The sequence below is a fragment of the Canis lupus genome, chromosome 34 (genome assembly GCF_011100685.1).
Source record: "Canis lupus familiaris isolate Mischka breed German Shepherd chromosome 34, alternate assembly UU_Cfam_GSD_1.0, whole genome shotgun sequence".
NCBI classification, from domain to species: domain Eukaryota; kingdom Metazoa; phylum Chordata; class Mammalia; order Carnivora; family Canidae; genus Canis; species Canis lupus.
The window spans coordinates 26,348,270-26,371,138 of NC_049255.1; the positions used below are offsets into that span (position 1 = coordinate 26,348,270).

The window sequence follows — 22,869 nt, forward strand, 5'->3', positions numbered from 1 at the left end:
CCTTGACTACACCTCGGAATCATCTGGAAAGCTTTCTCAACACATCCATGCCTGGGACTCAGCCCTCCCATTAGGTCTGATTTAGCTGGTGTGGGGTGAGGCCTGAACGACAGTATTTGTCTTTAAAGTCCCCAGGTGATTGCAACGTGCAGCACTGGCCTAGAATCCATCTATTTTAACCACAAGCCAGTCCCAAACTTGAACACCAGGATGGTTGCCACTCCTTCCTCTCCGGATACCTTCTCGCTGCCTGGAAGTCCCTCCCCAAGGCCCCACCTCCAGCATTCCCAGGGATCCTTCAGACCTAGCCCAATGTCACTTCCACTGAAAATCTCCCTCTACCCCACCGAGTCAGCCACGCCTTCTCTGCGATCCCTCCCTCACATTTCTCCGACTGGCACACAAGGGGCTGCTGGTTTCTTTATTGGTCTTTGAGGCCCGGAGGATGGAGGCCACATCTTAGCACCTTGATTCCCCAGCACCCATCCCTTTGTAGATGCTCAATGCATGAACGGACACTTGCCTGGCTTCCAAGCACCAGGCAGACCAAGACCAGCCTCCACAGTGAGTTCCCTTGCTTAGGAAAATTGCCACCTACCAATCTGGAGCGGTTTGCCCCCCTCTTCGGTCTCCCCTTGCTGTTCCTGTAAGGTGGCCAGCTTGCAAGCCAACAGTCGGTAAATGCCTGAATGTAACAAAGCAGCTGCAGTCCATAAGGAAAATAAACGATCATTTTCTAAAACTGCAAATGCTTCAACGGTATAAGTTTTTTAAGAACTCAACATGGACTCAGGAGTACCGTACCTTTTTCTTCTGAAGGCGCATTGTGATGATCATCACTAGAACAAGAAAAGAGAAAGACTCTTAAAAACGGATACTAATGTCATACAACATAATTACGAAAATCTTCAAAATGATCAGTATGCCGTTTCCTCGGAAATGTCACGTGTGAAAGAATTCTCCTTCCTGGTTTTCCTGCCCCTCCGGCTCTCGGCCAAGGCCTGAGTCCACCCATGGCCAAGCCGAACTCATGGTCCGGGGCTTCTCGGGTGTGCACCTGGCCACCCCTCGGCCCGCCGCACCTCCAAGGCCCCACGCCCAGCCAGCTGGCCTTCCTCTGTCGCACCCTAGGCACACAGGCCCATCCTGTGCCCATCCTGCGCTGGCCTCCAGGCCTTCCATCTGGTTCCATGAGTCACCTCCTCCTCCCAAGTGATCCCCTTGCTGCTCTGGCCTCCTCCCCCAGGTACAGTGCCCTGAGCACCGAGGGTCCCTCGTCCTCACCGCTGCCTGACGCTCTGCATCCTTCTCACCAGTCACAAGACAGCACGTGGTCCCCACTGTCCTGGACTCCGAGCCACCTGGCGCCTGCTCTCCCAGGCTCCCCGGGACCCCTGGCCCACAGGCCCACAGGCCCAGGGGCCTTCTTCACTCCTTGGTGACCCCACCTCCCAGGATGAAGCTGGTGGCTGGCATTCCCACGGCTTCCACGTCCTTTCTCACCTGCTCTGCTGCCACCCCCCACCTTCTCTCTCTGGGCTTCATGCCCCCCCCAGGTTCCTTTGGCCTCACACTGCCTCGGTGCTCCCCTAAATTGGCACCTCCGTCCTGGGCCTCTTCCACGAGCTCAGATGCCCAGGGCCTGGGGGCACTCCAGCACTTTAAACACGGTCAGTACTTAACTAATCCTCATTTTCCCTCTTCCTGAGAACCTCCTCCTGACCCACCTTGGCAGAGAAGCCCATCACTAGGCCACCCACCTGGAACCTTCCACCATCACCAGCTCCTGCCCCCTTTTCCCCATCAAGCAGCCAGTCCAAGTGGTCCTGAGCCTCCCTCTAGACATCTCTCCAATCTGTCCCCTCATTGACATACACTCCCTGTCTCAGTTCAAGTGCGCTCCGCCCCCCTCTTTCTTCCTCTCCTCCTCCCTCCCTCTTTCTCCCCCCACTGGCTCTCACCCGGTTAATCATAATTTTCTCATAATTATTATACATGCCAATAGTCTCACCCTCTGGCTCATCATGTGACCACCAGTGTGGTTGAATCATGTCTCTGCTTACAGCCTTCTGTGGCTTCTCACTGCTTTCTGGCTGAACCTAAACTCCTTGGCACTGCACACAAGGACCTCCACCCTGCTCCCTTGTCTCCCTCCTGTGCGCTCCCCCAGAGTGAAAGATCTTCAGTGTCCCAAGCACACCCTGGCTCGCTCACACACACACACACACACACACACAGCACACTCTCTGTATCACCACCGCCCCCCCCCCCCAGGGTCACTGCCTATGGCCTTGCAAGTCATGTGCCCCAAGGACACGTACTATGATGTTGGAGTTGTGTGTGCATAGAAGTGACGGTCCTGCCCTTCCTTTGATGCCAAAACTCCTGTTTGTCATTTAGGAACAGCACTTCTCAAAGTACAGTCCGAGGACCATTAGAGCAGCATGAGATAACCTCTATAAACAGTTTTCCTGGGCCCACTGAATCAGAAACTTTCATGAATAAATGGAAAGACAGGAAGAAAACAACAATGACCTTATTTGCACTTACACATGTTTAAAAATCTTTATTTTCTCATTAATTGCCCCAAAAAGCCATTTTAAGAACGCAGAGAGGCACAGACAGGTTAATCAACTCCCGCAGGGTGACAGGGCTCACATCTAGAAAAGAAGCACTTGACTCTGGGCCATTATAACTTCAAAGCCCATGTGCTCACCTGGTACCATGCCTTCCTTCACTGCCCAGTCCCCCCCAAATCCCAACCTGGTAGCAACCTGAGGATGAAGACAGCAAAGCAGCAGACCAACTGCCTTCCCTTTACCTCCTCTTCTTCCCCCAAGTCAGTTGGGACCCCCAGATGTTGTAAACCTTCTTGACTCAAGATTTTATGCTGGTAAACTTCCCCAAGTATATGTGGTATTTCCCAAGTGCCATAGTTCTAGGAAATACACACATTCTCGTTTTCAGGCTTAAATGCTCTTGTTTTTTAATCCTCAACTCTTGCTTCAAAAGGTCAGGCAGTGGTGATGAACCTGTAATTGGGAAATGCTTCAAGAAACTAAGAAAGGCTAAAATATGGTTTTTAATGAAATATGTAAAAGAACAAGCCAAACATTACATTTTTTTTCTCTAGACTCCTACCTCGTATAATGCAGCCACAATGCCTTTTAATTTGGAAATAATTATGAGAACGTGGATTGGAAGTTGACCATTCTTATCGTACAAAATATGTCTGGTTAAAACCCACTTCTGTGTTCTCAACAAAACTGTGTTTTTCTCCTGACTAGCACTTTCATTTTCCCCTTTCTGCCGCTGCTTATCTGTTTCCAGACATGTATCCATCTGCTTAGATATTAGAACTTTTGCTAAGACCCAGAAAGCCTCTGCATAAAATCTTTATTTTCTCCATGAAGAAAGTGAGTGGCACCCAAGATGAGATTAGTGAGGCTGTGGAGTGGAAGGCCAGCTCCCTGCACAGAAACACTGGACACCAGACCGTGAAGGGGGAGGGGCTTAGACCTGAGGAGGAGGAGGAGGAGGAAGAGGAGGAGGAGGAGCAGCAGCAGCCCCCCACCCCCCCACCCCATGTGCATAGACCCTGGAGGACGCAAGGGGCCCCTTGCCACTACAGGAACGCTAGATCCCCACACTCTTCTTCCACGTGTACTGCTGTAGAGTTAAACCACAGCAACCATGGAGAGAGCACCCATTCCAAATGTTCTGTGTCATTCAGGGACTGAAAATAAGTAGGAAAGGGGCAGGCACATCCACTTACACTTGAAACTCCTTAAATTTTGAGGTGGACTCAATCATTATTACTAGGTATAATTTTACTGCAGCTCCAACATTAGCATCAAATATAATTGCTGCCTCTGGGGTGCCTGGGTGTCTCAGTGGCTGAGCATCAGACTCTGGCTCAGGTTGTCGTGATCCCAGGGCCCTGGGATCGAGTCCCGCATCAGTCTCCCCACAGGGGACTTCTGCTTCTGACTCTGCCTATATCTCTGCCTCTCTGTGTGTGTCCCTCATGAATAAATAAAATCTTAAAAATAAAAAATTAAATGCTGCCTCATACCTATCAGCTTCCAGGCCCCAAACTGGTAAAACACCCTGCATCTTGGCACAGTAAAGTCCCTGAGCTGCTACAGGACCAAAAGAATAGGCTTAAAACCTTAAAGAGCTAATATTAAATGAGGGTGATTATTGCATGCTTGTTGGAAAATGTGGATTACATGAAAGTATGTGCAAAGGAGTAAAACCAATTATTGTTGGAATTAAGTCATAGCTGCAATGAAATGTAACCTGAGAACACCACCAAATCCTCATGCAGGTGCAGGACCCTAAAACTGCCAAAGTGCTTTCAAATATGAGAGCACCAGCCCCTCACACTGACTCAGCCAGGAAGGCAGGCCAAGGAGCGCCATCCCCACACGCAGATGAGGACACTGCAGCTCAGAGGTGTTCAGTCCTTGGCCAAACCAACACGGGCAGGTGAAGGTGCACTAGAACCAGAATGCAAGAACTCCAGCCTCTGAAGAAGCGCCTTCTCCCTCCTCGGCACCCGGCTTGACTCTGTGCAGTGTGGACAGATCGATAACTAGGCGTCCAAATGATTTTACTCCCATCTGGCTCATAAGTAATAATTCTCCACTTAAAGATTTTTAACAATCCTTAAAGTAGAAATAAAACCTTAATATGATAATGGCCTATGTTCAATGTTTACGGTGTGCTGGAAATTAATCCAAGGACTTGGCATATGTCAGTGAGCTCATTTAATCATCACAACAACCTTTTAAGTGCCTGACACTGGGCTAGAATTTTCCTCCTTTCACAGAAGAGGAAATAATGCTCAGGGATCTTGGGTAACTTATCCAAGAATCCTGGTCCATTTGATTGCAGCGCTCAAGCTTTTATCAGTACGGTTTTACAAAAAAAAAAGCTAAAAAGACTGCCACGCAGATAACGAAACACCAGTCTTTTTTCCTACTAAGGATCCTACTGCCTATGAAGGTAATTCTCACCTACGCGTAAACGGAATTTTTTGGCATAATTACATCCATAATAATCCCCAAATCCTCCTCTAACTTTTCACAGAATTAAACCAAGCAGTATTTTTTTAAAGATTTTATTTATTTATTCATGATAGACACAGAGAGAAAGGTGGGGACCTAGGCAGAGGGAGAAGCAGGCTCCTCACAGGGAGCCCCATGTGAGACTCAATCCCAGGACCCCGGGATCAGGACCTGAGCCACCCAGGCGTCCCAAACCAAGCAGGATTTTACCTCTGTTAGCTCCTATCAACCTTCTAGAAAACAGACAGTAACAAAGTAAAACCCATAAGTAAATCGGTTAAAGAAAATGGAGAAGATTTCATGTTAGTCACAAAGTTAATATGGACAATAGTGAAATAACTATACCTCCCAGGCCATAATCCCAATGCCAGTAATATTCTCCATAATATGGATCTCTTCCATCAACTCAGATTAACAAACACCTAGCTATTTACCATAAGACAGGTGCTGTGCTAGGCACAGGGGATATAAAAGTAACACAAAGCACATGAATCTTGTCCCCAGGGGGCACCTGCATGGAGGCAGGAGACAGATCAGGAAACAAATACATATGCATATGATGCAGGAAGAGGAAAACAAAAACAAACATAAGCTATACTGTTAGCCCAGAGCAGGCTACAAGCAACTGGGAAGAACTGAGCTTTTATGCTAAGATCACAAGCATGTGACTAATCACACAGCCAATTAAACATAATGCTAAAGCCATCTTGCATTTTCAGAGAGTGCTGCCTCCCCACCAACAGGCTCCTCTAGCTGTTAGGCTCAGAAAAAACTGAAAACGAAAGGAACCCACAAGATCTTACAGCCTGATGCATGACTTTACAAAGGGAGATGGGAATCTAGGAGAGGGTAAGTGAATTAAATATCCAAGATCACACAGCAAGTTATAAGGAGAGACAATCTTGTCTCAGGTCTCCTATTTTCCTCATCAATTCACTCATCAACTAACATGTGTGGAGTGTGTGTGCCAGATACGAGTGAACAAAGCAACCAGCCTGTGCCATCAGCCCGATGGGGAAGCCTGACTTCCTATATCTGAGACAGGAAGTGCTTTTAGAGAATGACAAGAGAGTTCCTCTAAGATTGAGGAATTGGGGTGGGCTCCCTGGAGAAGTGATATTTTTTTAAGACTTTATTTATTTATTTATTCTAGAGAGAGGGCACATGCACAAGTGGGGTAAGGGCAAAGGGAGAGGGAGAAGCAGGCTCGATCCCAGGACTCTAGGATCATGTCTTAAGCCAAAGACAGAGGTTTAACCAACTGAGCCACCAGGAACCCCAGGAAGTGACATTTAAGCTGAGCCACAAAACACAAGAAGAAATGGACAATACAGAAGAACTGGGAGTACTGAGAGCAGCTCCCGTCTGAGATAGGGAGGAGTGGATCAAGGTCCACAGACAGGAAGAACGAAAGTGTGGTGGGGGGGGGGGGGGGGGGGGAGAAGCAAGAGATGAGGAAGGTCAAGGAGGTAGAGGAATCCTAATTCTGTAACCAAAGTGGTGACAACCACCAGGATGCTAAGTGGAAATTCTTCAGTCGGCTAGGTAGTCTCTGTATTTCCATCTTGGGAAGATTTAAAACTTGAAAGCAGAGGAGGAAGTCAATAGTGCAGGGTCCCAGAATCTGCTGTCCTTAGCTTCTTACAGGCGGACTGCCTGAACCTGTGTGACCCTCTGACAACTTGCAGATTAAGACACTGCTTCTGTGGAGTCCAGAGGCCTAAGCATTTTGCCAAAGAAAACCTCCATCCCCCAGGCCACAAGAGCCAAGCCCCCTGCCCAGGAAGTTGTAGTCCAAAAAGCTCCCGGGGGCTACATAACTTTAAAGAACAGTCCAAGGAAACTGTCTTCATTCAGAACTGAGGTCTGGAAGGCAAGGTCTCCTCCATACAAGCCAGGATGGAAAGACTTCCTCTGAGCCAAGCCCTCCAGGACTAGCCCTAGGGTAGATCAGAGACTCAACAAAGGGAAAGTGGGGGCAGGTGGGAGGCGGGCAGAAGAGATGTGGAGACCCTGAGCCACCAGCTGTCCATCCCCTGATCAGGATACCTCCTGAACGAAGCCAGTTTCCCATCATGACCTAGTTTCTTTTCTTCTTTCTTCCCAAAGATCTCTACTTCCAATCAGCTCACTCACAAAAGAAGCCATCTTATAGTGTCTCTTCTTCACTGGTCAGGTCCCTGAATGAGAGCAGTCTTCATGAAGTTCCTCCAAAGGTATTAGCAATGGCAAAGATGGAAAATCCACAGGGCTGGCTCAGCAGGCTGGCTGCTCCACCCAGCACTTTCCCTTTTTAAGTCACTCCAGTAAAAAAAGACAGTGGTGGAACTGGTAGGTCTTTGGGTAGCAAAAGGCTAAAAGATTCATTGCATATTATTTGTATGGCAGAAACTGGGAACAACTACCACACTCATCAACGGCAGAAATGGATGAACAAAATGTGATATAATCATATAATGGACTAGTGTCAACAATGACCAGGAAAAACTGCTTACACACAGCAATGTGGCCCAATCTCACGGATGTAAATGTTGCACAAAACAAGCCAGATGTGAAGATTATATGCTGTATGATTCTATTTTTATAAAGTTTACAAACAAGCAAAATTAATCTCACTCTTCTGAGGAGAAGAAATAGGACTGTGAGTAATCAGAGTATGAGAGGGGCTTCTAGGGCGCCATTTTTTATGTCTTGACCCAGATGGTAGTAGTTACATAGATGTGTTCACTTGTGAGGTGCCACTCAGGATGCTTGTGTTTTCTGTATGATTGTGTATGTACACACACACACACACACACACACACACACAAAGGGTTTTCAGCATCTTAGGAAAGGAAAAGGAAAGTATCTAGGATTTGGCTTTCTGGGCCACAGTTGTGAATGGAAAATGAGCCTGGCCGGTGGAGGAGCCAGGGAAAGAGGCTAACTGCATGGGGGATGTGGCCTAAAAGGCAGCTGTAGGGTGGCAGGAATTGGGGAGAACAGTTTCAGGGTTTATTCCCTTCCCCCTCCCTGTACCTGTCAGGGAGAGCGCTGCACAATGTACTCCAAAGGGAAGTGGGGCCAGGAGAGGAAAGGGCTGTAACATCTCCAGCAGCAAGAAGACAAGGAGGGAAGGAGGGAGAGAAAAGAGAAAGAAAGTGCCCAGAGCGAACAAGAAAAAAGAGTTTACCGGAGCTGGAGATGTGTGGGGAGGGGAATCCCCATGACTCAGCCCTGTAGAAGGAATTTCTCTACACCTCTCCCTGAGCCAACATCTGATATACACCTGGATTAATGGATTTATTGCCCTACTCTGCTGTAATCTGTTTACAAGTCTGAAAACTGAAAAAAACAAAAAATAAAACAAAACAAGCAAAAAAAAAAAAAAAAAAAAAAAACGAGTAAGAGCATGAGAGGGCATGTGTATGGCCAAGGATTCCACATCCCCAGCATCCAACACATGGCTTGGCCTATAATCTGCACTGGAAAAAAAAAAAAAATGTTCATTGAACATATAAACGACAGAAAGAACAGAAAGAATATGGTAGCCATAAAGACTCTCCTCCTCGGTATTTAAAAAACTCTATAACAAACAGCTTAAATCGCCAAATATGTGAGAATGGAATGCTGTGCGGCTACTAAAAATTACAAGCAACAGTAGCCAACATCTATGGGGTGCTTTACAGTTTACAGAGAACTGCACCTCACCTTGGTCTGATACTGAATTTTAGGGGACTTTGTTGCCAGGCTGAAACATGAAAATGACACATTAGCAACAGTCTCCCTGAAGAGGCCAGAAAGATCAGAGATGGTGGACTAACAAGTTTTCATGGAAAGAGGTGGAGGGTCCCTATCTTCCAGTAATACCAGCAAGGGTGGGTTGTTCTGGGTGGCCCGCAGAAAAGTCCAGTCAGCTCTGTTTGTGGAAAGGACTGTGTTAATGTCACTTATCATATTTCAATTCACTTCCTCTCTTTAGGGTTTTCTTCAGAGGGGAAACTTTACAAAAGTAAAGCCATAATTTAATTCAAAACTCTCTTTAACAATCATTCCCAAGACCTGCCATTGGATGAATACCCCTCTAAGAAGAGGGTCTGATGTTCAATGTGTCCTACTGTGGTTTTCTTCATGATCTTGGTCAAGAAATCAAATAGTAAAGCCTACCTACACACAGACTTTTCTAGGCTGCCTTCCTGATTGCAACAGTGTTTTAAAGAAAGGACAGTGGTGGAAAAACAAACGTCCCTCCTCTCTGAGAAACTGGGCCTAATGTTTAATGATGCACGAAAAGCTGAAGTGGTGGACATTTTAAGCCGTGGCAGTCTCTCCTTGCGCTAGGTGTTCCTCGGTTTTGCAGCAGTAACCATCCTAGAAGGAAATTCTCTGCAGTCTGAATCTTTGCTGAGCGTTTCTGCACTGCTTTAGGGGACTTCCTACAAGCACTGAACTAACGGCAGTGAGAGGATTGCTTAAAGGATGTATTTTGCAAACCGCCCATCACACGACTTGCTGAAAACCACATTCAAGGCCCAAAGCTTCCTTTTGCAGATGAGGCAACTGTGGAGAACAGGCCCGCGATCCCGCCAGAGGATCCCCAAACTAGCTCTCCACAAACAGCCCCAGGTAAAAAGCAGCTGCTGTTAAAGGTCTGGTGACCAACGGAGGCACTGGCTACCTCTACAGAAACAGCAGACAATCCTTCAAGCAACGTTGATTGGAGCCCTCCGTGCATGAGACGTTGTGTTAGCGCCAACCTGGGGGGGGGGGGGGGGGATGGGACGGGGAGGGCTGCCGGGCGGGGGGGGGGGCCTCCACGCAGGGGCGGGGAGGGGGGGCGTTAAGGGAACCAATCCCACCCTCGATTCAAACAGCTTAAAAAGCCAAAAAGCCGGGGAGCCAAAGTGCCAACAGTGTTCGACAAAACCCCAGGCGCCCGCCTGGAGCGACCCCTCCCCCCCAAGTCCTCGTCCCGGTGCAGAGGGCGCGGGGGCTCCCCCTCAAGTCTTCGTCCCGGTGCAGAGGGCTCAGGGCCGCCCCCCGAGTCCTCGTCCCGGTGCAGAGCGCGTAGGGCCCCCTCCCAAGTCATCGTCCCGGTGCAGAGGGCGCGGAGGACCCCCAAGTCCTCGCCCCGGTGCAAAGCGCGCAGAGCCCCCCCCCCCAGCCCTCGTCCTGGTGCAGAGGGCGCAGGGCCCCCCCCAACTCCTCCTCCCGGTGCAGAGCGCGCAGGGGCTCCCCCCCAACTCGTCGTGCCGGTGCAGAAGGCACAGAGCCCCCCCAAGTCCTCGTCCCGGTGCAGAGGGCGCGGGGGCTCCCCCCCAAGTCCTCGTCCCGGTGCAGAGGGCGCAGGGCCCCCCCCCAAGTCCTCGCCCCGGTGCAAAGCGCGGAAGCCCCCCCAAGTGGTCGTCCCGGTGCAGAGCGCGCAGGGCCCCCCCAAGTCCTCGTCCCGGTGCAGAGCGCGCAGGGCCCCCCCAAGTCCTCGTCCCGGTGCAGAGGGCGTAGGGACCCCCCCAAGTCCTCGTCCCGATGCAGAGGGCGCAGGGCCCCCCCCAAGTCCTCGCCCCGGCGCAGAGGGCGCGGGGGCTCCCGAGAGCTGAAGCCCGGGAGCCGGGGGCAGACGAGGACAGCAGAAACCGAGCCTCGGGGGCGGAGAGTCCGGCGGAGGCGGGAACGGAGCGGGGCCCCCCGCGGGGAGCAAGAGGGGCCTCGGCGCGACCCGCCGGCCGCCGCAGCCCCCCCACCGGGCGCCGGGAGCCAGCGGGGCCCACCTGCCGGGGCCGCGGCGCCCAGCAGCAGGCGCGGAGGGCAAGGCGGCCGCACCAGGCGCAGCGCGGCCGGCAGGCCCCGCCTCTGGGCCGGGAGCGCGGGGCCTCGGGGGCTGCGCGCCGCCGCCTCCCGCGCGGGCACCTGCGCGCGACCCCGGCGCCGCCGGCGCTGCCCGGGTGGGGTCCGCGAGCCCCCGGCCTGGGGCGGAGGCGCGGAGCCGAGCGCGGGGGGCGCACCGGGTCCCCACGCTCTGTGCCCGCGCGGAGCCGGCGCCGCCGCGGCGGGCTTTGTCTGCGCGGCCGGAGCGGGGATGCCGGGCGGGGGCCCCCACCCCAGGGCCGCCCGCAGGGGCAGGTCCCGGGAGGGGGCAAAGCCTCTCCGCGACGCGCCGACGTTGGGCCCGGCCGCCCCCCCCCCCCCCGCCTCCCGCCCCGCGGATGCGCTCACCTGCTCTCCACGACCCCCGGGCCGCGGCTCATCGTGCCTCTGCAGCTGGGAGGGGGCGCCACGCGCACCCCGGGCTCTGCGCTCAGTGCGCGCCGGGGCGGCCGCTGCAGGGGCTCGCGTGCGGAGCGCTGCCCTGCGCCCTCGGAGCGGCCGACGCGGCGGGGGGAGGGGGCGGGGGCGGGGGGAGGGCGAGCGAGAGCCACCGGGGGAGGGGACTGGCTGGGAGGGGGTGCCGGGCGCGCCTCCGCCGCTGCAGCCGCGGCCTCCGGCTGCCCGGGCTCCGGTAACGGAAACGCACGCTCGCCAGCGGCCCCGCGCGTGCACACCAGGGTGCACAGCCGCACACGTGCGCACGCCGGCCCGGCCTTGGCTGCCAGCTGGCGCCCTGGCCTTGCGGGAGCTCGGCTCGAGGACACCAAGCCGAGGCTTCTGTGAAGAGGGACCAACGTCATTCTTTCAGGAGGGGTCAGAGAGCTCAAGTCATCCTGATTGGGGCGGCAACCCCAGTATCTGGGGATTTTCCCCACCACCACCACCACCACGGGGTTCCCAGATTTGCTTCTTGGGGATCTATAAGCCCCCTGAAACTCTGTCAGGTTTTGTATCTAAAATGCAAGCGCCTGGAATGAGGTACCACAGCTTTTATTGCATTAACAGCTGCGTGACTCCGCCCCCCCCCCCCCCCCCCCCCCGCCTCCAAAACCATAAAGATGGATGGATTAAACCAGTGGGTCCCAAACTTTGCAACGCATTAAATCACCCAGGAAGTTTTTTAAATAGCGATGCCGCCAAGTAGCATCTCACACCAGTTCAATCAGGGAAGTGGGACCCAGGCATCAATAGTTTTAAGTTCCCAGGTGATTCTAATTAATGCTCAGGAAAGTGTGGGAACTACTGCCTAGGTTGTTCGTGGCCCTCATCCCGCACTGTTGTCTTTTACCCCATTTTTCAGCATGAAGTGGTGGGTGTCACAGCATCTAGCCCAGGTCGGCCTCATGGTAGCGCTCACTACAGGGCCACGGCAGGAAGGAGGCAGAGTCCAGGATGGGTCCTCTGACTGGCAGCCTTCTCTTTGTTGTTTCTGAAATTCTCCGCAGACTGAAATACCCCTGACCTCATGGAAATGGCCTGATGTAATGCCTGAAGCTGGGGAAGAAAGTGGCTCATTGCAGCTTGAAGAGACACCTGTCCTTTAGATTCATTCCTCCAAGAGTCTCAGCCTACCTGCCTGCCTTACTGTGACTCAGAGGTCCTGAATGGGCAGTGGGGGTGAGTACAATAAAAGTCATAACCCCTCTGGGTGGAACACTGGAGAGTCCAACACTGTTAGTAGGTACTTTATATTCTAAGAAAGAGCTACTCTGGCACTGTTCCTGGGCCTTGGTGTTCTCCTGTTGAACATAATTTCACAGAACACCAACATCAGACAAGTCCTCTCTGTGACCATGATGGATCAAGGCAAGAACAGGACCACTCGTAATCATGTCTGAACACAGACAAAATGTGAACATTGTCCAAGCCACAGAATATCAAACATACAGCTCTCCTGGCTGATAAGAGAGACTGCTGCTTCTTGGCCAGTCATGGCCTTAGCCTCACTCTAGTCTGCCCTCTCTGTGGCTAAGATTTATGAAGATACACATTCATAGAACCACCCCTGCTTTCTTAAGCTGACCCCATGTCAGTTAACAAGAGCCCAAATCCTTTAATAATATTTTCTAACACCCTGTCGCTGAGACATCTCCATGGTTTCCTACGGTGTACATTTCCCTCACTGCAATGAGTAATAAATCCAGCTTGTATAACTATAGGTGTATTCCAAGTGGTCTTTGGCAAGAAGGCATTAAAAATAAATTATCTTTAATCATTGCAATAACAACACAAGGTAAATATTACACCCTCTTTTCGTACAAGCTAACTGGGATTCTAATAGATCATATAACTGGAACTCACACAGGGCCACCAGCTGTCAGTGGAGAGCTGGTTCATGTTCACATGGGCTTCACATGGGAGCCAAGCTAGTGTGTTGCCTACCTGCACAAACTTGGGCTTCCAGATGAGCCTGAGCTCTAACCCCAGCTCTGTCTTCTAGCTATGGGAATTTGAGCAAGTTTTTTTAACTTTTCTCAACCTCAGCTTCCTTGCCCAAACACCGCCCCCCCCCGCCAAAAAAAGGGAGGGATGTCTAGGAACTGGTATTTTTTTAATTGAGATATAATTGACATATAATTTTGTATCCGTTTCGGGTATACAACATGATTCAATATTAGTATATATTGTGAAATGATCACCACAGTAAGTCTAGTTAACATCCATCACCACACGTAGTTACAGATTTTTTTCTTGTGGTAAGATCTTTTAAGATCTATGCTCTTAGCAACTTTCGAATATATAATACGTTATAATTAATTATAAGGAATTGGCATATTTTTTATAAGCTCCCCAGGTGGCCCAACCCAGCACCTGCTGGCCAACTCTGGTGTGGGATCTACTGGCCCATTCACCCTTTTCCTCCTTCCCATTCACTTCTCAACCAATTCTAACATTGTTCCTGACCCACTGTCCACTCTTGCTAAGGTCAGCAATTAACCTTGCAGCTGCTAGATCTGGAGTACACTTTTTCTTATGCCATTGACTCACTTGGCCATTCTCCCCTTCCTGAAATTCTCCTTCTTTGGCTTCCAGGAGGCCCACATGATATGATAAGCAATAGAGACCCAGAGAACTGAAACCCCCGATCCAACAGCCTGTGAGACACCAAAGCCTGAAAACCACCATGTGAGTAAGCTTGGAAGTGGATCCTTCACCCCAGGTGAGTCTTTTCATGCCTGCAGCCCTGGTGGGTCTAAGCCACTTCCAGATTCCTGACCCACACAAACTATGACAGAATAAATGTTTGTTGTTTTAAGCTGCTAAATTTGGGGGTAATTTGTTATGCAGCAATAAATAGCTAATACAAACAGGAAACAAGATCCTATGGTTCATGTAGTAGAATCACATCATTTGCACTTCAACTTAGGTAAACTCAACCTTACTTGGTCTGCAAAAGAAGGAGAGAGAATAATTTACATGGTGTCAACCATTCTGCCTGCTATTCCAGTGAAATGACATGATCAGATGAAAGAGGCATGTCTGGTTTCATTAATCAGTCACTGTTCCAGTCCTAGGCACCTCTCATAGAGGAGAAAGTCCTCATGCTGGCTATGCTGCTCATATTTTTAACTATCCATATTTTGTACAAAGTGGGGGAAATGAGGCTAATTCACTGATTTAGGTTCTATATAATATAATGAAAATAACCCCTGAAATCCCTTAACTCATCAGGACCTGAGCCCAGGAGTCCCCCAAGCAAAGAAAAATACTGACCTTAGGCCAGGGCTAGCCCTGAACCTTGTTTCAGAGGGCCCTTACCTCCATTTGTACCTCCCACAGGATGAGGAGCCAATGAGGCCCAAGGGGTTTGCCCTTCTGGACACTGACCTCCTACTCCAACTTGTAGAACAAATTTAGGGGAGGAGAGACCCCAGATTCTCTGACCAAATGGTCCTGAGACCACTTTTAGGGCCTGCATAGGCCTTTTTCCCAGGTCCAACTTTCTATGGGTGGAACATACCACCAGCATACACAGGCCAGGGTTAAGGAGAGACCACGTTTAGCTCCTTAAAGGAATATGGATGGAGTTTAGGTGGTCCACATTATGGAAGCTGAATGGTCCACAAGTGCAGTGCAGACAAAGCAGGCCCTTCACAGTGCAGACAAAGCAAGCAGTGGAACGCCAAGAGGACGGCCTATGGACCCCAAGCCAGGCCCTAATGCTGCCTCACACTGGTGGTAGACTGAGAAGTCTAACTTGACCTGATCTTCCACACCATTTTACAGGAATATTTGTCAAGTCAGAAAAATGGAATGTATTTCAGTTAACAGTGAGCTAACTTGATATATAACTTCTAAATATTTAGACTATTACATGTGGACATTCATTTGTACTGTAGCCCTGGGTCCTGCAAATGATTGGGAAACCCTGGCCAAGTACCAAATTGCATTTACTTCAAATTACTCTAGTTTGGGCCTGTCTTTGCTCGAGGAAGTAGAGGCCAAGGCATTATTTGAATGGGAGAGGATAGCAAGGGATAAAGTGATTACTTTCTCCTTCTCCCTTTATTTAAATATATTTATTTTATTTTTCCCAACACATTTGGTTAAATCGATGAAGATGGTGTCTTCCCTCTCTGAGGGCCAAATGGGGCTTGTTCTTGGGAAGCTCCGTTGGTAAAGCCCATGCTTGGATTTTTTTGTTTTGTGGTGGTTGTTTAATCCTCTTCCTGAGGTAATTACTTGGCTCAGTTGGGAATATTCATTTCAGACCATTTTCCCCAAAATATTTTTATATATTATAGAAAATATCATTTTTATGTATGTCTCAAAAACTGTGTGATATGTGCGGTTTCTCAGTTTGTTTTTGCTCTACGTTGTATCTCAAAGGTCTGTCCATCTTAAGAACAAGTTTCGCTATTTTTTATTTAGCACTATTTGCTTTATATGATTTTTTATCTCCTATTGATACTAAAGATACTATATGAAATTTGTATGTGAGTCATGCTTGTTTTTAGATTAACCAGTGAGTTTATTTATCTTAATTTTTGGAGAATGGAGTGTTAATAGAGATTTGAAGAGAGAGGATTTCTGAAGATATCCTGGAGAATTCCTCAAGTACTATAATCTCAGGGGGACTTGGATGGTGTAGCCAGTTAAGCTTCCGACTCTTGGTCTCAGCTCAGGTCTCAATCTCTGGGTCATGGTTTCAAGCCCTGCACTGGGCTCTATGCTGGGCGTGGGATATACTTAAAAAAAAAAAAAAAAAAAAAAAAAAAAAGGATATTGTAAGATCAGAGAATCGTTTCTTGAAGCTGTGAATAGGAGAAGATCGGGCATTTCCTGATTTAAGTACGCCAAAGACTACTCAGTTTTCTCCGTAGCTGCTTTCTCTGTGTCGTAGACTCTTGTCTTTCTCTATCAGCCCTGGGAAAGCAGATGCAGCCAAGATATCAACACTAAGAAGTTCTTTTGCTACTGACATTATCCAATGGAAATCTTTTTTTTTTAATTTTTTTTTAATTTTTATTTATTTATGATAGTCACAGAGAGAGAGAGAGAGAGGGGCAGAGACATAGGCAGAGGGAGAAGCAGGCTCCATGCACCGGGAGCCTGACGTGGGATTCGATCCCGGGTCTCCAGGATCACGCCCTGGGCCAAAGGCAGGCGCCAAACCGCTGCGCCACCCAGGGATCCCCAATGGAAATCTTTTGTTACGAATTCAAACAACTCTTGGTTTTCTTCCTAAAGGCATTGATTATTCTCTTGGATTCTGAGCTACTTTGGAATTTACAATGTTTGTTTTCTAGAATGAGGGCATCCCATTTTTTGTTAAAGATGCTTTTCATGGCATCCTAGGGTTTTTTATGCAAGCCAGTTTCTCCAAATGACAAAAGAAGCAATCTTCCAGGTTCCATGGGGAAGGGAGCATTTGCCTATTGCTCCTCTCTCAGCCAGAGCTCACCATGGTACACTTCATTCTGGTGAAACACACAACTGACAATAGAGCCCTTTGCCCAGAACTAACAGACTTCCAGCATTGAAGTTAAATCATTTATCTAGAAAAATCTGTATCTAGTTGTAATGGACTGAATTTTTGTGTCCTTTGCCCACATAATTTAGATGTTGAAACCCTACCCCAGGATGTGGTGGTACTGGATGTGGGGCCCGTAGGAGGTAATTAGGTTTACATAAGGTCATAATGGTAGGACCTCCCCCCACCAAAAAAAAAAAAAAAAAAAAAAAAATGAGACAAGTGTCCTTATAAAGAGAAAGACCAGAATTCCCTTTTCATCTTATGAGGAAATAGCAAAAAGGCAGTTACCTGCAAGCCAGGAAGAGAGCTCTCATCAAAAACCAATTCTGCTGGTACCTTGGACTTTCCCAGCCTCCAGAACTGTGAGAAATAAATGCCTATTGTTTAAGCTACCCGGGCTGTGACATTTGGTTATGGCAGCCCACGCTGACTCAGACACTGGTCTTTAGATGTCTATTGTCAACAAATGTTATTATATTTTTGTGAGGACTATTCCTTTTTTTTTTTTTTTTTAATTTTTTATTTATTTACTTATGATAGTCACAGAGAGAGAGAGAGGCAGAGACACAGGCAGAGGGAGAAGCAGGCTCCATGCACCGGGAGCCTGATATGGGATTCGAACCCGGGTCTCCAGGATCGCGCCCTGGGCCAAAGGCAGGCGCCAAACCGCTGCGCCACCCAGGGATCCCTGTGAGGACTATTCCTTTTCTGCCTTTACCCAGCAGAATTTAGCTGGATTTATCTTTATCTCTTTGCTTTATTTACTTAGAGACTGAAAGTGTGTGAGAAGGAATTTGAGGAAAGTAACTTCAGCTAGGAAGTTACCAGTCTTCCCTCCTACAACCCCTTACATCCCCATTCTAATCACACACCTGAAGATGTAACTACTCAAAGAGTGATTTCCAGATCGAGTTTTATAATACATCATTCCATCTCCAATTAACTCTAGGATTGTTACAGAACAATAAAATATTGCTCAACACAATTTTAACTCGCTTAATTTTTAAAATTAAACATCATCTGGGTCTTTTTTAGAAGACAATAGGATAATTGTCATTCTAGAAAAATTGGAATTTGTCCTTTTAGTGTGTTTTAGTATCGTTTTATCTATAAACCCTGCCTTCCCCTTATTGATGATAGAATCCATAAGTATAGGTCAGGGTGTTAGTTTGAGCTGAAAATAAATTTGATAAAGACCTTGCTACACAAAGTGAGATCCACAGGCTAGCAGCATCAGCATCACCTGGAAACTTGTTAGAATGCAGAATCCCAGGCCCACTCAGACCTACTGAGTGCCAATCCACATTTTAACACAATCTCCTCATGATTTGTAAGCAGGGCACAGTTTTGAGATGCATTGATTTAAAGATACTGGGTGCCAACTCTGTGAAGAAAGTCCATGATATTTTTTTTTTAATTTTTTTTATTTATTTATGATAGTCACACAGAGAGAGAGAGAGAGAGAGAGAGAGAGAGAGAGGCAGAGGCGCACACAGGCAGAGGGAGAAGCAGGCTCCATGCACCGGGAGCCCGACGTGGGACTCGATCCCGGGTCTCCAGGATCGCGCCCTGGGCCAAAGGCAGGCGCCAAACCGCTGCGCCACCCAGGGATCCCGAAAGTCCATGATATTTTGATAGGGATTGCATTGAACCTGTAAATTGCCCTGGGTAGCATAGACGTTTTCACAATATTAATTATTCCAATCCATGAGCATGGAATATTTTTCCATCTCTTTGTGTCTTCCTCAATTTCTTTTAGAAGTGTTCTGTAGTTTTTAGGGTACAGATCCTTTCCCTCTTTGGTTAGGTTTATTCCTAGGTATCTTATGCTTTTGGGTGCAATTGTAAATGGGATTGACAATTTCTTAATTTCTCTTTCTTCAGTCTCAGTGTATAGAAATGCCACTGATTTCTGGGCATTGATTTTGTATCCTGTCACATTGCCGAATTGCTGTAGGAGTTCTAGCAATCTTGGGGTGGAGGCTTTTGGGTTTTCTATGTAGAGTATCATGTCATCTGCGAAGAGGGAGAGTTTCACTTCTTTGCCAATTTGAATGTCTTTTATTTCTTTTTGTTGTCTGATTGCTGAGGCTAGGACTTCTAGTACTATGTTGAATAACAGTAGTGAGAGTGGACACATATATTCTTAAGATTTGTGTGGAATCAGAAAAGACTCTGAATAGCCAGGGGAATATTAAAAAAGAAAACCAGAGCTGGGGGCATCACAATGCCAGATTTCAGGTTGTACTGCAAAGCTGTGATCATCAAAACAGTGTGGTACTGGCACAAAAACAGACACATAGATCAATGGAACAGAAGAGAGAACCCAGAAAGGGACCCTCAACTCTATGGTCAACTAATATTCGATAAAGCAGGAAAGACTATCCACTGGAAAAAAAAGTCTCTTCAATAAAGGTGCTGGGAAAATTGGACAGCCAGATGAAAAGAATGAAACTAGACCATTCTCTTACACCATACACAAAGATAAACTCAAAATGGATTAAAGATCTCAATGTGAGACAAGATTCCATCAAAATCCTAGAGAAGAACACAGGCAACACCCTTTTTGAACTTGGCCACAGCAGCTTCTTGCAAGATACATCTATGAAGGCAAGGGAAACAAAAGCAAAAATGAACTATTGGGACTTAATCAGAATAAAAAGCTTCTGCACAGCAAAAGAAACAGCCAACAAAACTAAAAGACAAACTACAGAATGGGAGAAGAAGATATTTGCAAATGACATATCAGATAAAGGGCTAGTAGCCAAGATCTATAAAAAGCTTATTAAACTCCACACCCAAAAAACAAACAACACGATCATGAAATGGGCAAAAGACATGAACAGAAATCTCACAGAGGAAGACATACACATGAGCAACAAGCACATGAGAAAATGTTCTGCATCATTTGCCATCAGGGAAATACAAATCAAAACCACAACGAGATACCACTTCACACCAGTGAGAATGATGAAAATTAACAAGACAGGAAACAACAAATGTTGGAGAGGATGTGGAGAAAGGGGAACCCTCTTGCACTGTTGGTGGGAATGTCAACTGGTGCAGCCACTCTGGAAAACTGTGTGGAGGTTCCTCAAAGAGTTAAAAATAGATCTGCCCTACGACCCAGCAATTGCACTGCTGGGGATTTACCCCAAAGATACAGATTCAGTAAAATGCCAGGACACCTGTACCCCAATGTTTTTTTTTGTACCCCAATGTTTATAGCAACAATGTCCACAATAGCCAAACTGTGGAAGGAGCCTCAGTGTCCTTTGATAGATGAATGGATAAAGAAGATATGGTATGTGGGCAGCCCGGGTGGCTCAGCGGTTTAGCACCGCCTTCAGCCCAGGGCGTGATCCTGGAGACCCAGGATCGAGTCCCACATCGGGCTTCTTGCATGGAGCCTGCTTCTCCCTCTGTTTGTACTCTGCCTCTTTGTGTGTGTGTGTGTGTGTGTGTGTGTGTGTGTGTGTGTGTGTGTCTCATGAATAAATAAATAAAATCTTAAAAAAAAAAGAAGGAGAAGGAGAAGAAGAAGAAGAAGAGGTCTATGTATACAATGGAGTATTCCTCAGCCATCAGAAAGGACGAATACCCACCATTTGCTTCAACGTGGATGGAACTGGAGGGTATTACGCTGAGTGAAGTAAGTCAGTCGGAGAAGGACAATCATCATATGGTTTCACTCATACGGGGAATATAAGAAATAGTGAAAGGGATGATAGAGGAATGGAGGGAAAATGAGTGGGAAAAATTAGTGGGGGTGACAAAACAAGAGAGACTCCCAACTCTGAGAAACGAACAAGGGGTAGTGGAAGGGGAGGTGGGCGGGTGTTTGGGGTGACTGAGTGACGGGCACTGAGGGGGGCACTTGATGGGATGAGTACTGGGTGTTAATACTGTATGTTGGCAAATCAAACTTCAATAAAAAACAAATAAATAAAAATAAAGATACTGGGTAGTTCAAAGACTCTCCAGGAGGGCCGGAGAGCCAGATTTGGGTTATTGCTATCTGGAACACACCCAAATCATCGCACAGAGCGGCTCAGCAAGAACAGGAGCCTGGACAGCCACCACTGGGCAGCAGATTCCATTCACCATTGGAGCCCATGTGGGTCCAGCACCTTCTTCATCTCTTTAGCTTCCAAGCCAAGACATAAGGCAGAGGCAGAAAGAAAGTTTCTAGGGTCCGGCAACTTTCCCCCAGCTTAGGGGAGGCCCAGAAAGGGAGTGGCATTTTCAGTTTTAGTAATGGTAGGAAGGGTGTGCCTCCAAAGGGGAGAGAGTCTTCAAAACATAAATGAGAGGTTCAGCTGTTGGGTGGCCAAAAAGAACCACAGATCTCTACCCCCTGTGTATTTACTTTTGGAGAAAAGGTAGAGCCCAGCTCTGCCATTACCTGCCCAGTCACCTTTAGCAAGTCCAGGAACATCTCACAGCCTCTGTTCCCTCATCTTTCATATCATTTTAGTATGATGGTTTTTAGTCACACAGTGCTTTACAGTGTGCAAAGCATTCCTACACATGTTTTCATTTGAGCCACAGAACATCTCTGTGTAATAGATAAGGAAGGTAGTGTTATCTCCAGTTGAAAAAAGAGAGGCACAAACCGACCTGTCTGCAAGTGCTGAGACGACGAATCTTCAAACATCAAGAACTGTGTAACCGCAGTCAAATGAGTTAATGCATGTGAAAGGAAATTGAAAGTGCAATGTGTTAATCCAGTAAAAAGTGTTCCTTATCACTTCGGCATTGTTCCACAAATACACTTCCTGGTGAACGGGATAAACACCATGATTCTGTTAGTCCAAGAACTATTGCCAAGAAAAGTTACTAATTAATATCAGTGGTGGTGTGGATATTAATGAGCAATACAAAATACCACAGGAACTCAGATGGGAGAACAGTCTAAACTAAAATTGTTTCATTGTTTAGAGTCATCTACAGAAAGGGACTGAGAAAATGTTAAATGCTTCGTTTGAACTATTTTTGATGAACTAAAACGGCTACCAATTCAATTATTTGTTCTTTGTCTTCATACTTTATAAGTTCTTCTATAAGATCCCGTGTCCAATTCAGACCAGAACTCAGGTCTTCTGTTCTCAAAATCAATGTTTATTTTGAGTTTCTAAATAATGAGTCTTTTCTATTTTCTTCTCTAGAAAGGCACAACAATTTCCTTTTCTCTCTTTTTTGACAGTAGGTCACACCCTATGGTTCCTTCATCGTCTGTTATGAATTCCACTAACTCCAGTTATCTCTTTGTCATTGATGTTACATCAAGTGAAAGACTTTTCAACAGGGTTTTTAATTGGGTGAGGTCAAGGTCAAATGTCTTTGGCCAAGCCGGCCCAAAGAAATAAGTTTTCAGCTGAAGTAGTGGAGGAGAGATTATTACATTTATTTTTTTTACTATTATGAAGTCCCTGCTGTGCAAATATATGATAATAAATGATATCACTGTCCCATCTAAACTGAAGTAATTTTATTCACATTCATTTTTTTGCCTTTTTTTGGTAGAGTGGGGTTCTTTACTATTTTGGATATGTATGGATAGGTAATAATGGCCATTTGTGATGTGCCTACTAAATGCAAAAGATTATGCTAAATATTTTTAAATAATTTCTTTATAACTTTTATTTCTTAAGTAATATCTACCTCTAACATGGGGCTTAAACTCACAACCCTGAGATCAAGAGTCCTGGGATCTACGCACTGAGCCAGCCAGGTGTCCCAAGACTATGCTAAACATTTTAAATGCATTATCTCAAATCCCCTTTAGTACTATTAACAATGTTGTCAACATTATACACTTGATTATATGGTTGAATAATAATAATAATCACTAATTTTTATTGCCTTTTTAAAGGCAATTGCATTTGAGGCAAACTCTTTCACATGTATTATCTTGCTTAGTCCTCACAACCACCCTATCAAGTAGCTGCTATCATCATTCCCATTTTACAGATA

General features: G+C 47.3%; 1 protein-coding gene and 1 long non-coding RNA gene across 10 annotated transcripts in view; one reads left to right on the forward strand and one right to left on the reverse strand.

Annotated features, from left to right (window-relative positions):
* LOC102153616 (NACHT, LRR and PYD domains-containing protein 1b allele 5-like) overlaps positions 1-12,224 on the reverse strand; it is a 34,426-nt gene extending 22,202 nt beyond the window's left edge. The window contains exons 1-3 of one of the 9 annotated variants that reach the window (XM_038583748.1): positions 12,205-12,224; positions 805-839; positions 599-685 (exon numbers count right to left, since the gene is read on the reverse strand). In XM_038583748.1, coding sequence (XP_038439676.1) covers positions 599-685; positions 805-839; positions 12,205-12,209 — 127 coding nt within the window. In that variant the 5' untranslated portion in view covers positions 12,210-12,224. Of the gene's footprint in view, positions 1-598; positions 704-804; positions 840-1,760; positions 1,820-11,264; positions 11,408-12,204 lie in introns of those variants that run through there. The other 8 variants (XM_038583747.1, XM_038583745.1, XM_038583744.1 and 5 more) reach the window with 8 other exon arrangements.
* Positions 9,339-22,869, forward strand: part of LOC102153750 — a 33,687-nt gene continuing 20,156 nt past the window's right edge. The window contains exons 1-3 of the long non-coding RNA XR_005383925.1: positions 9,339-9,677; positions 12,362-12,533; positions 13,950-14,076. This is a non-coding gene — a long non-coding RNA (uncharacterized LOC102153750). The remainder of the gene's footprint in view (positions 9,678-12,361; positions 12,534-13,949; positions 14,077-22,869) is intronic.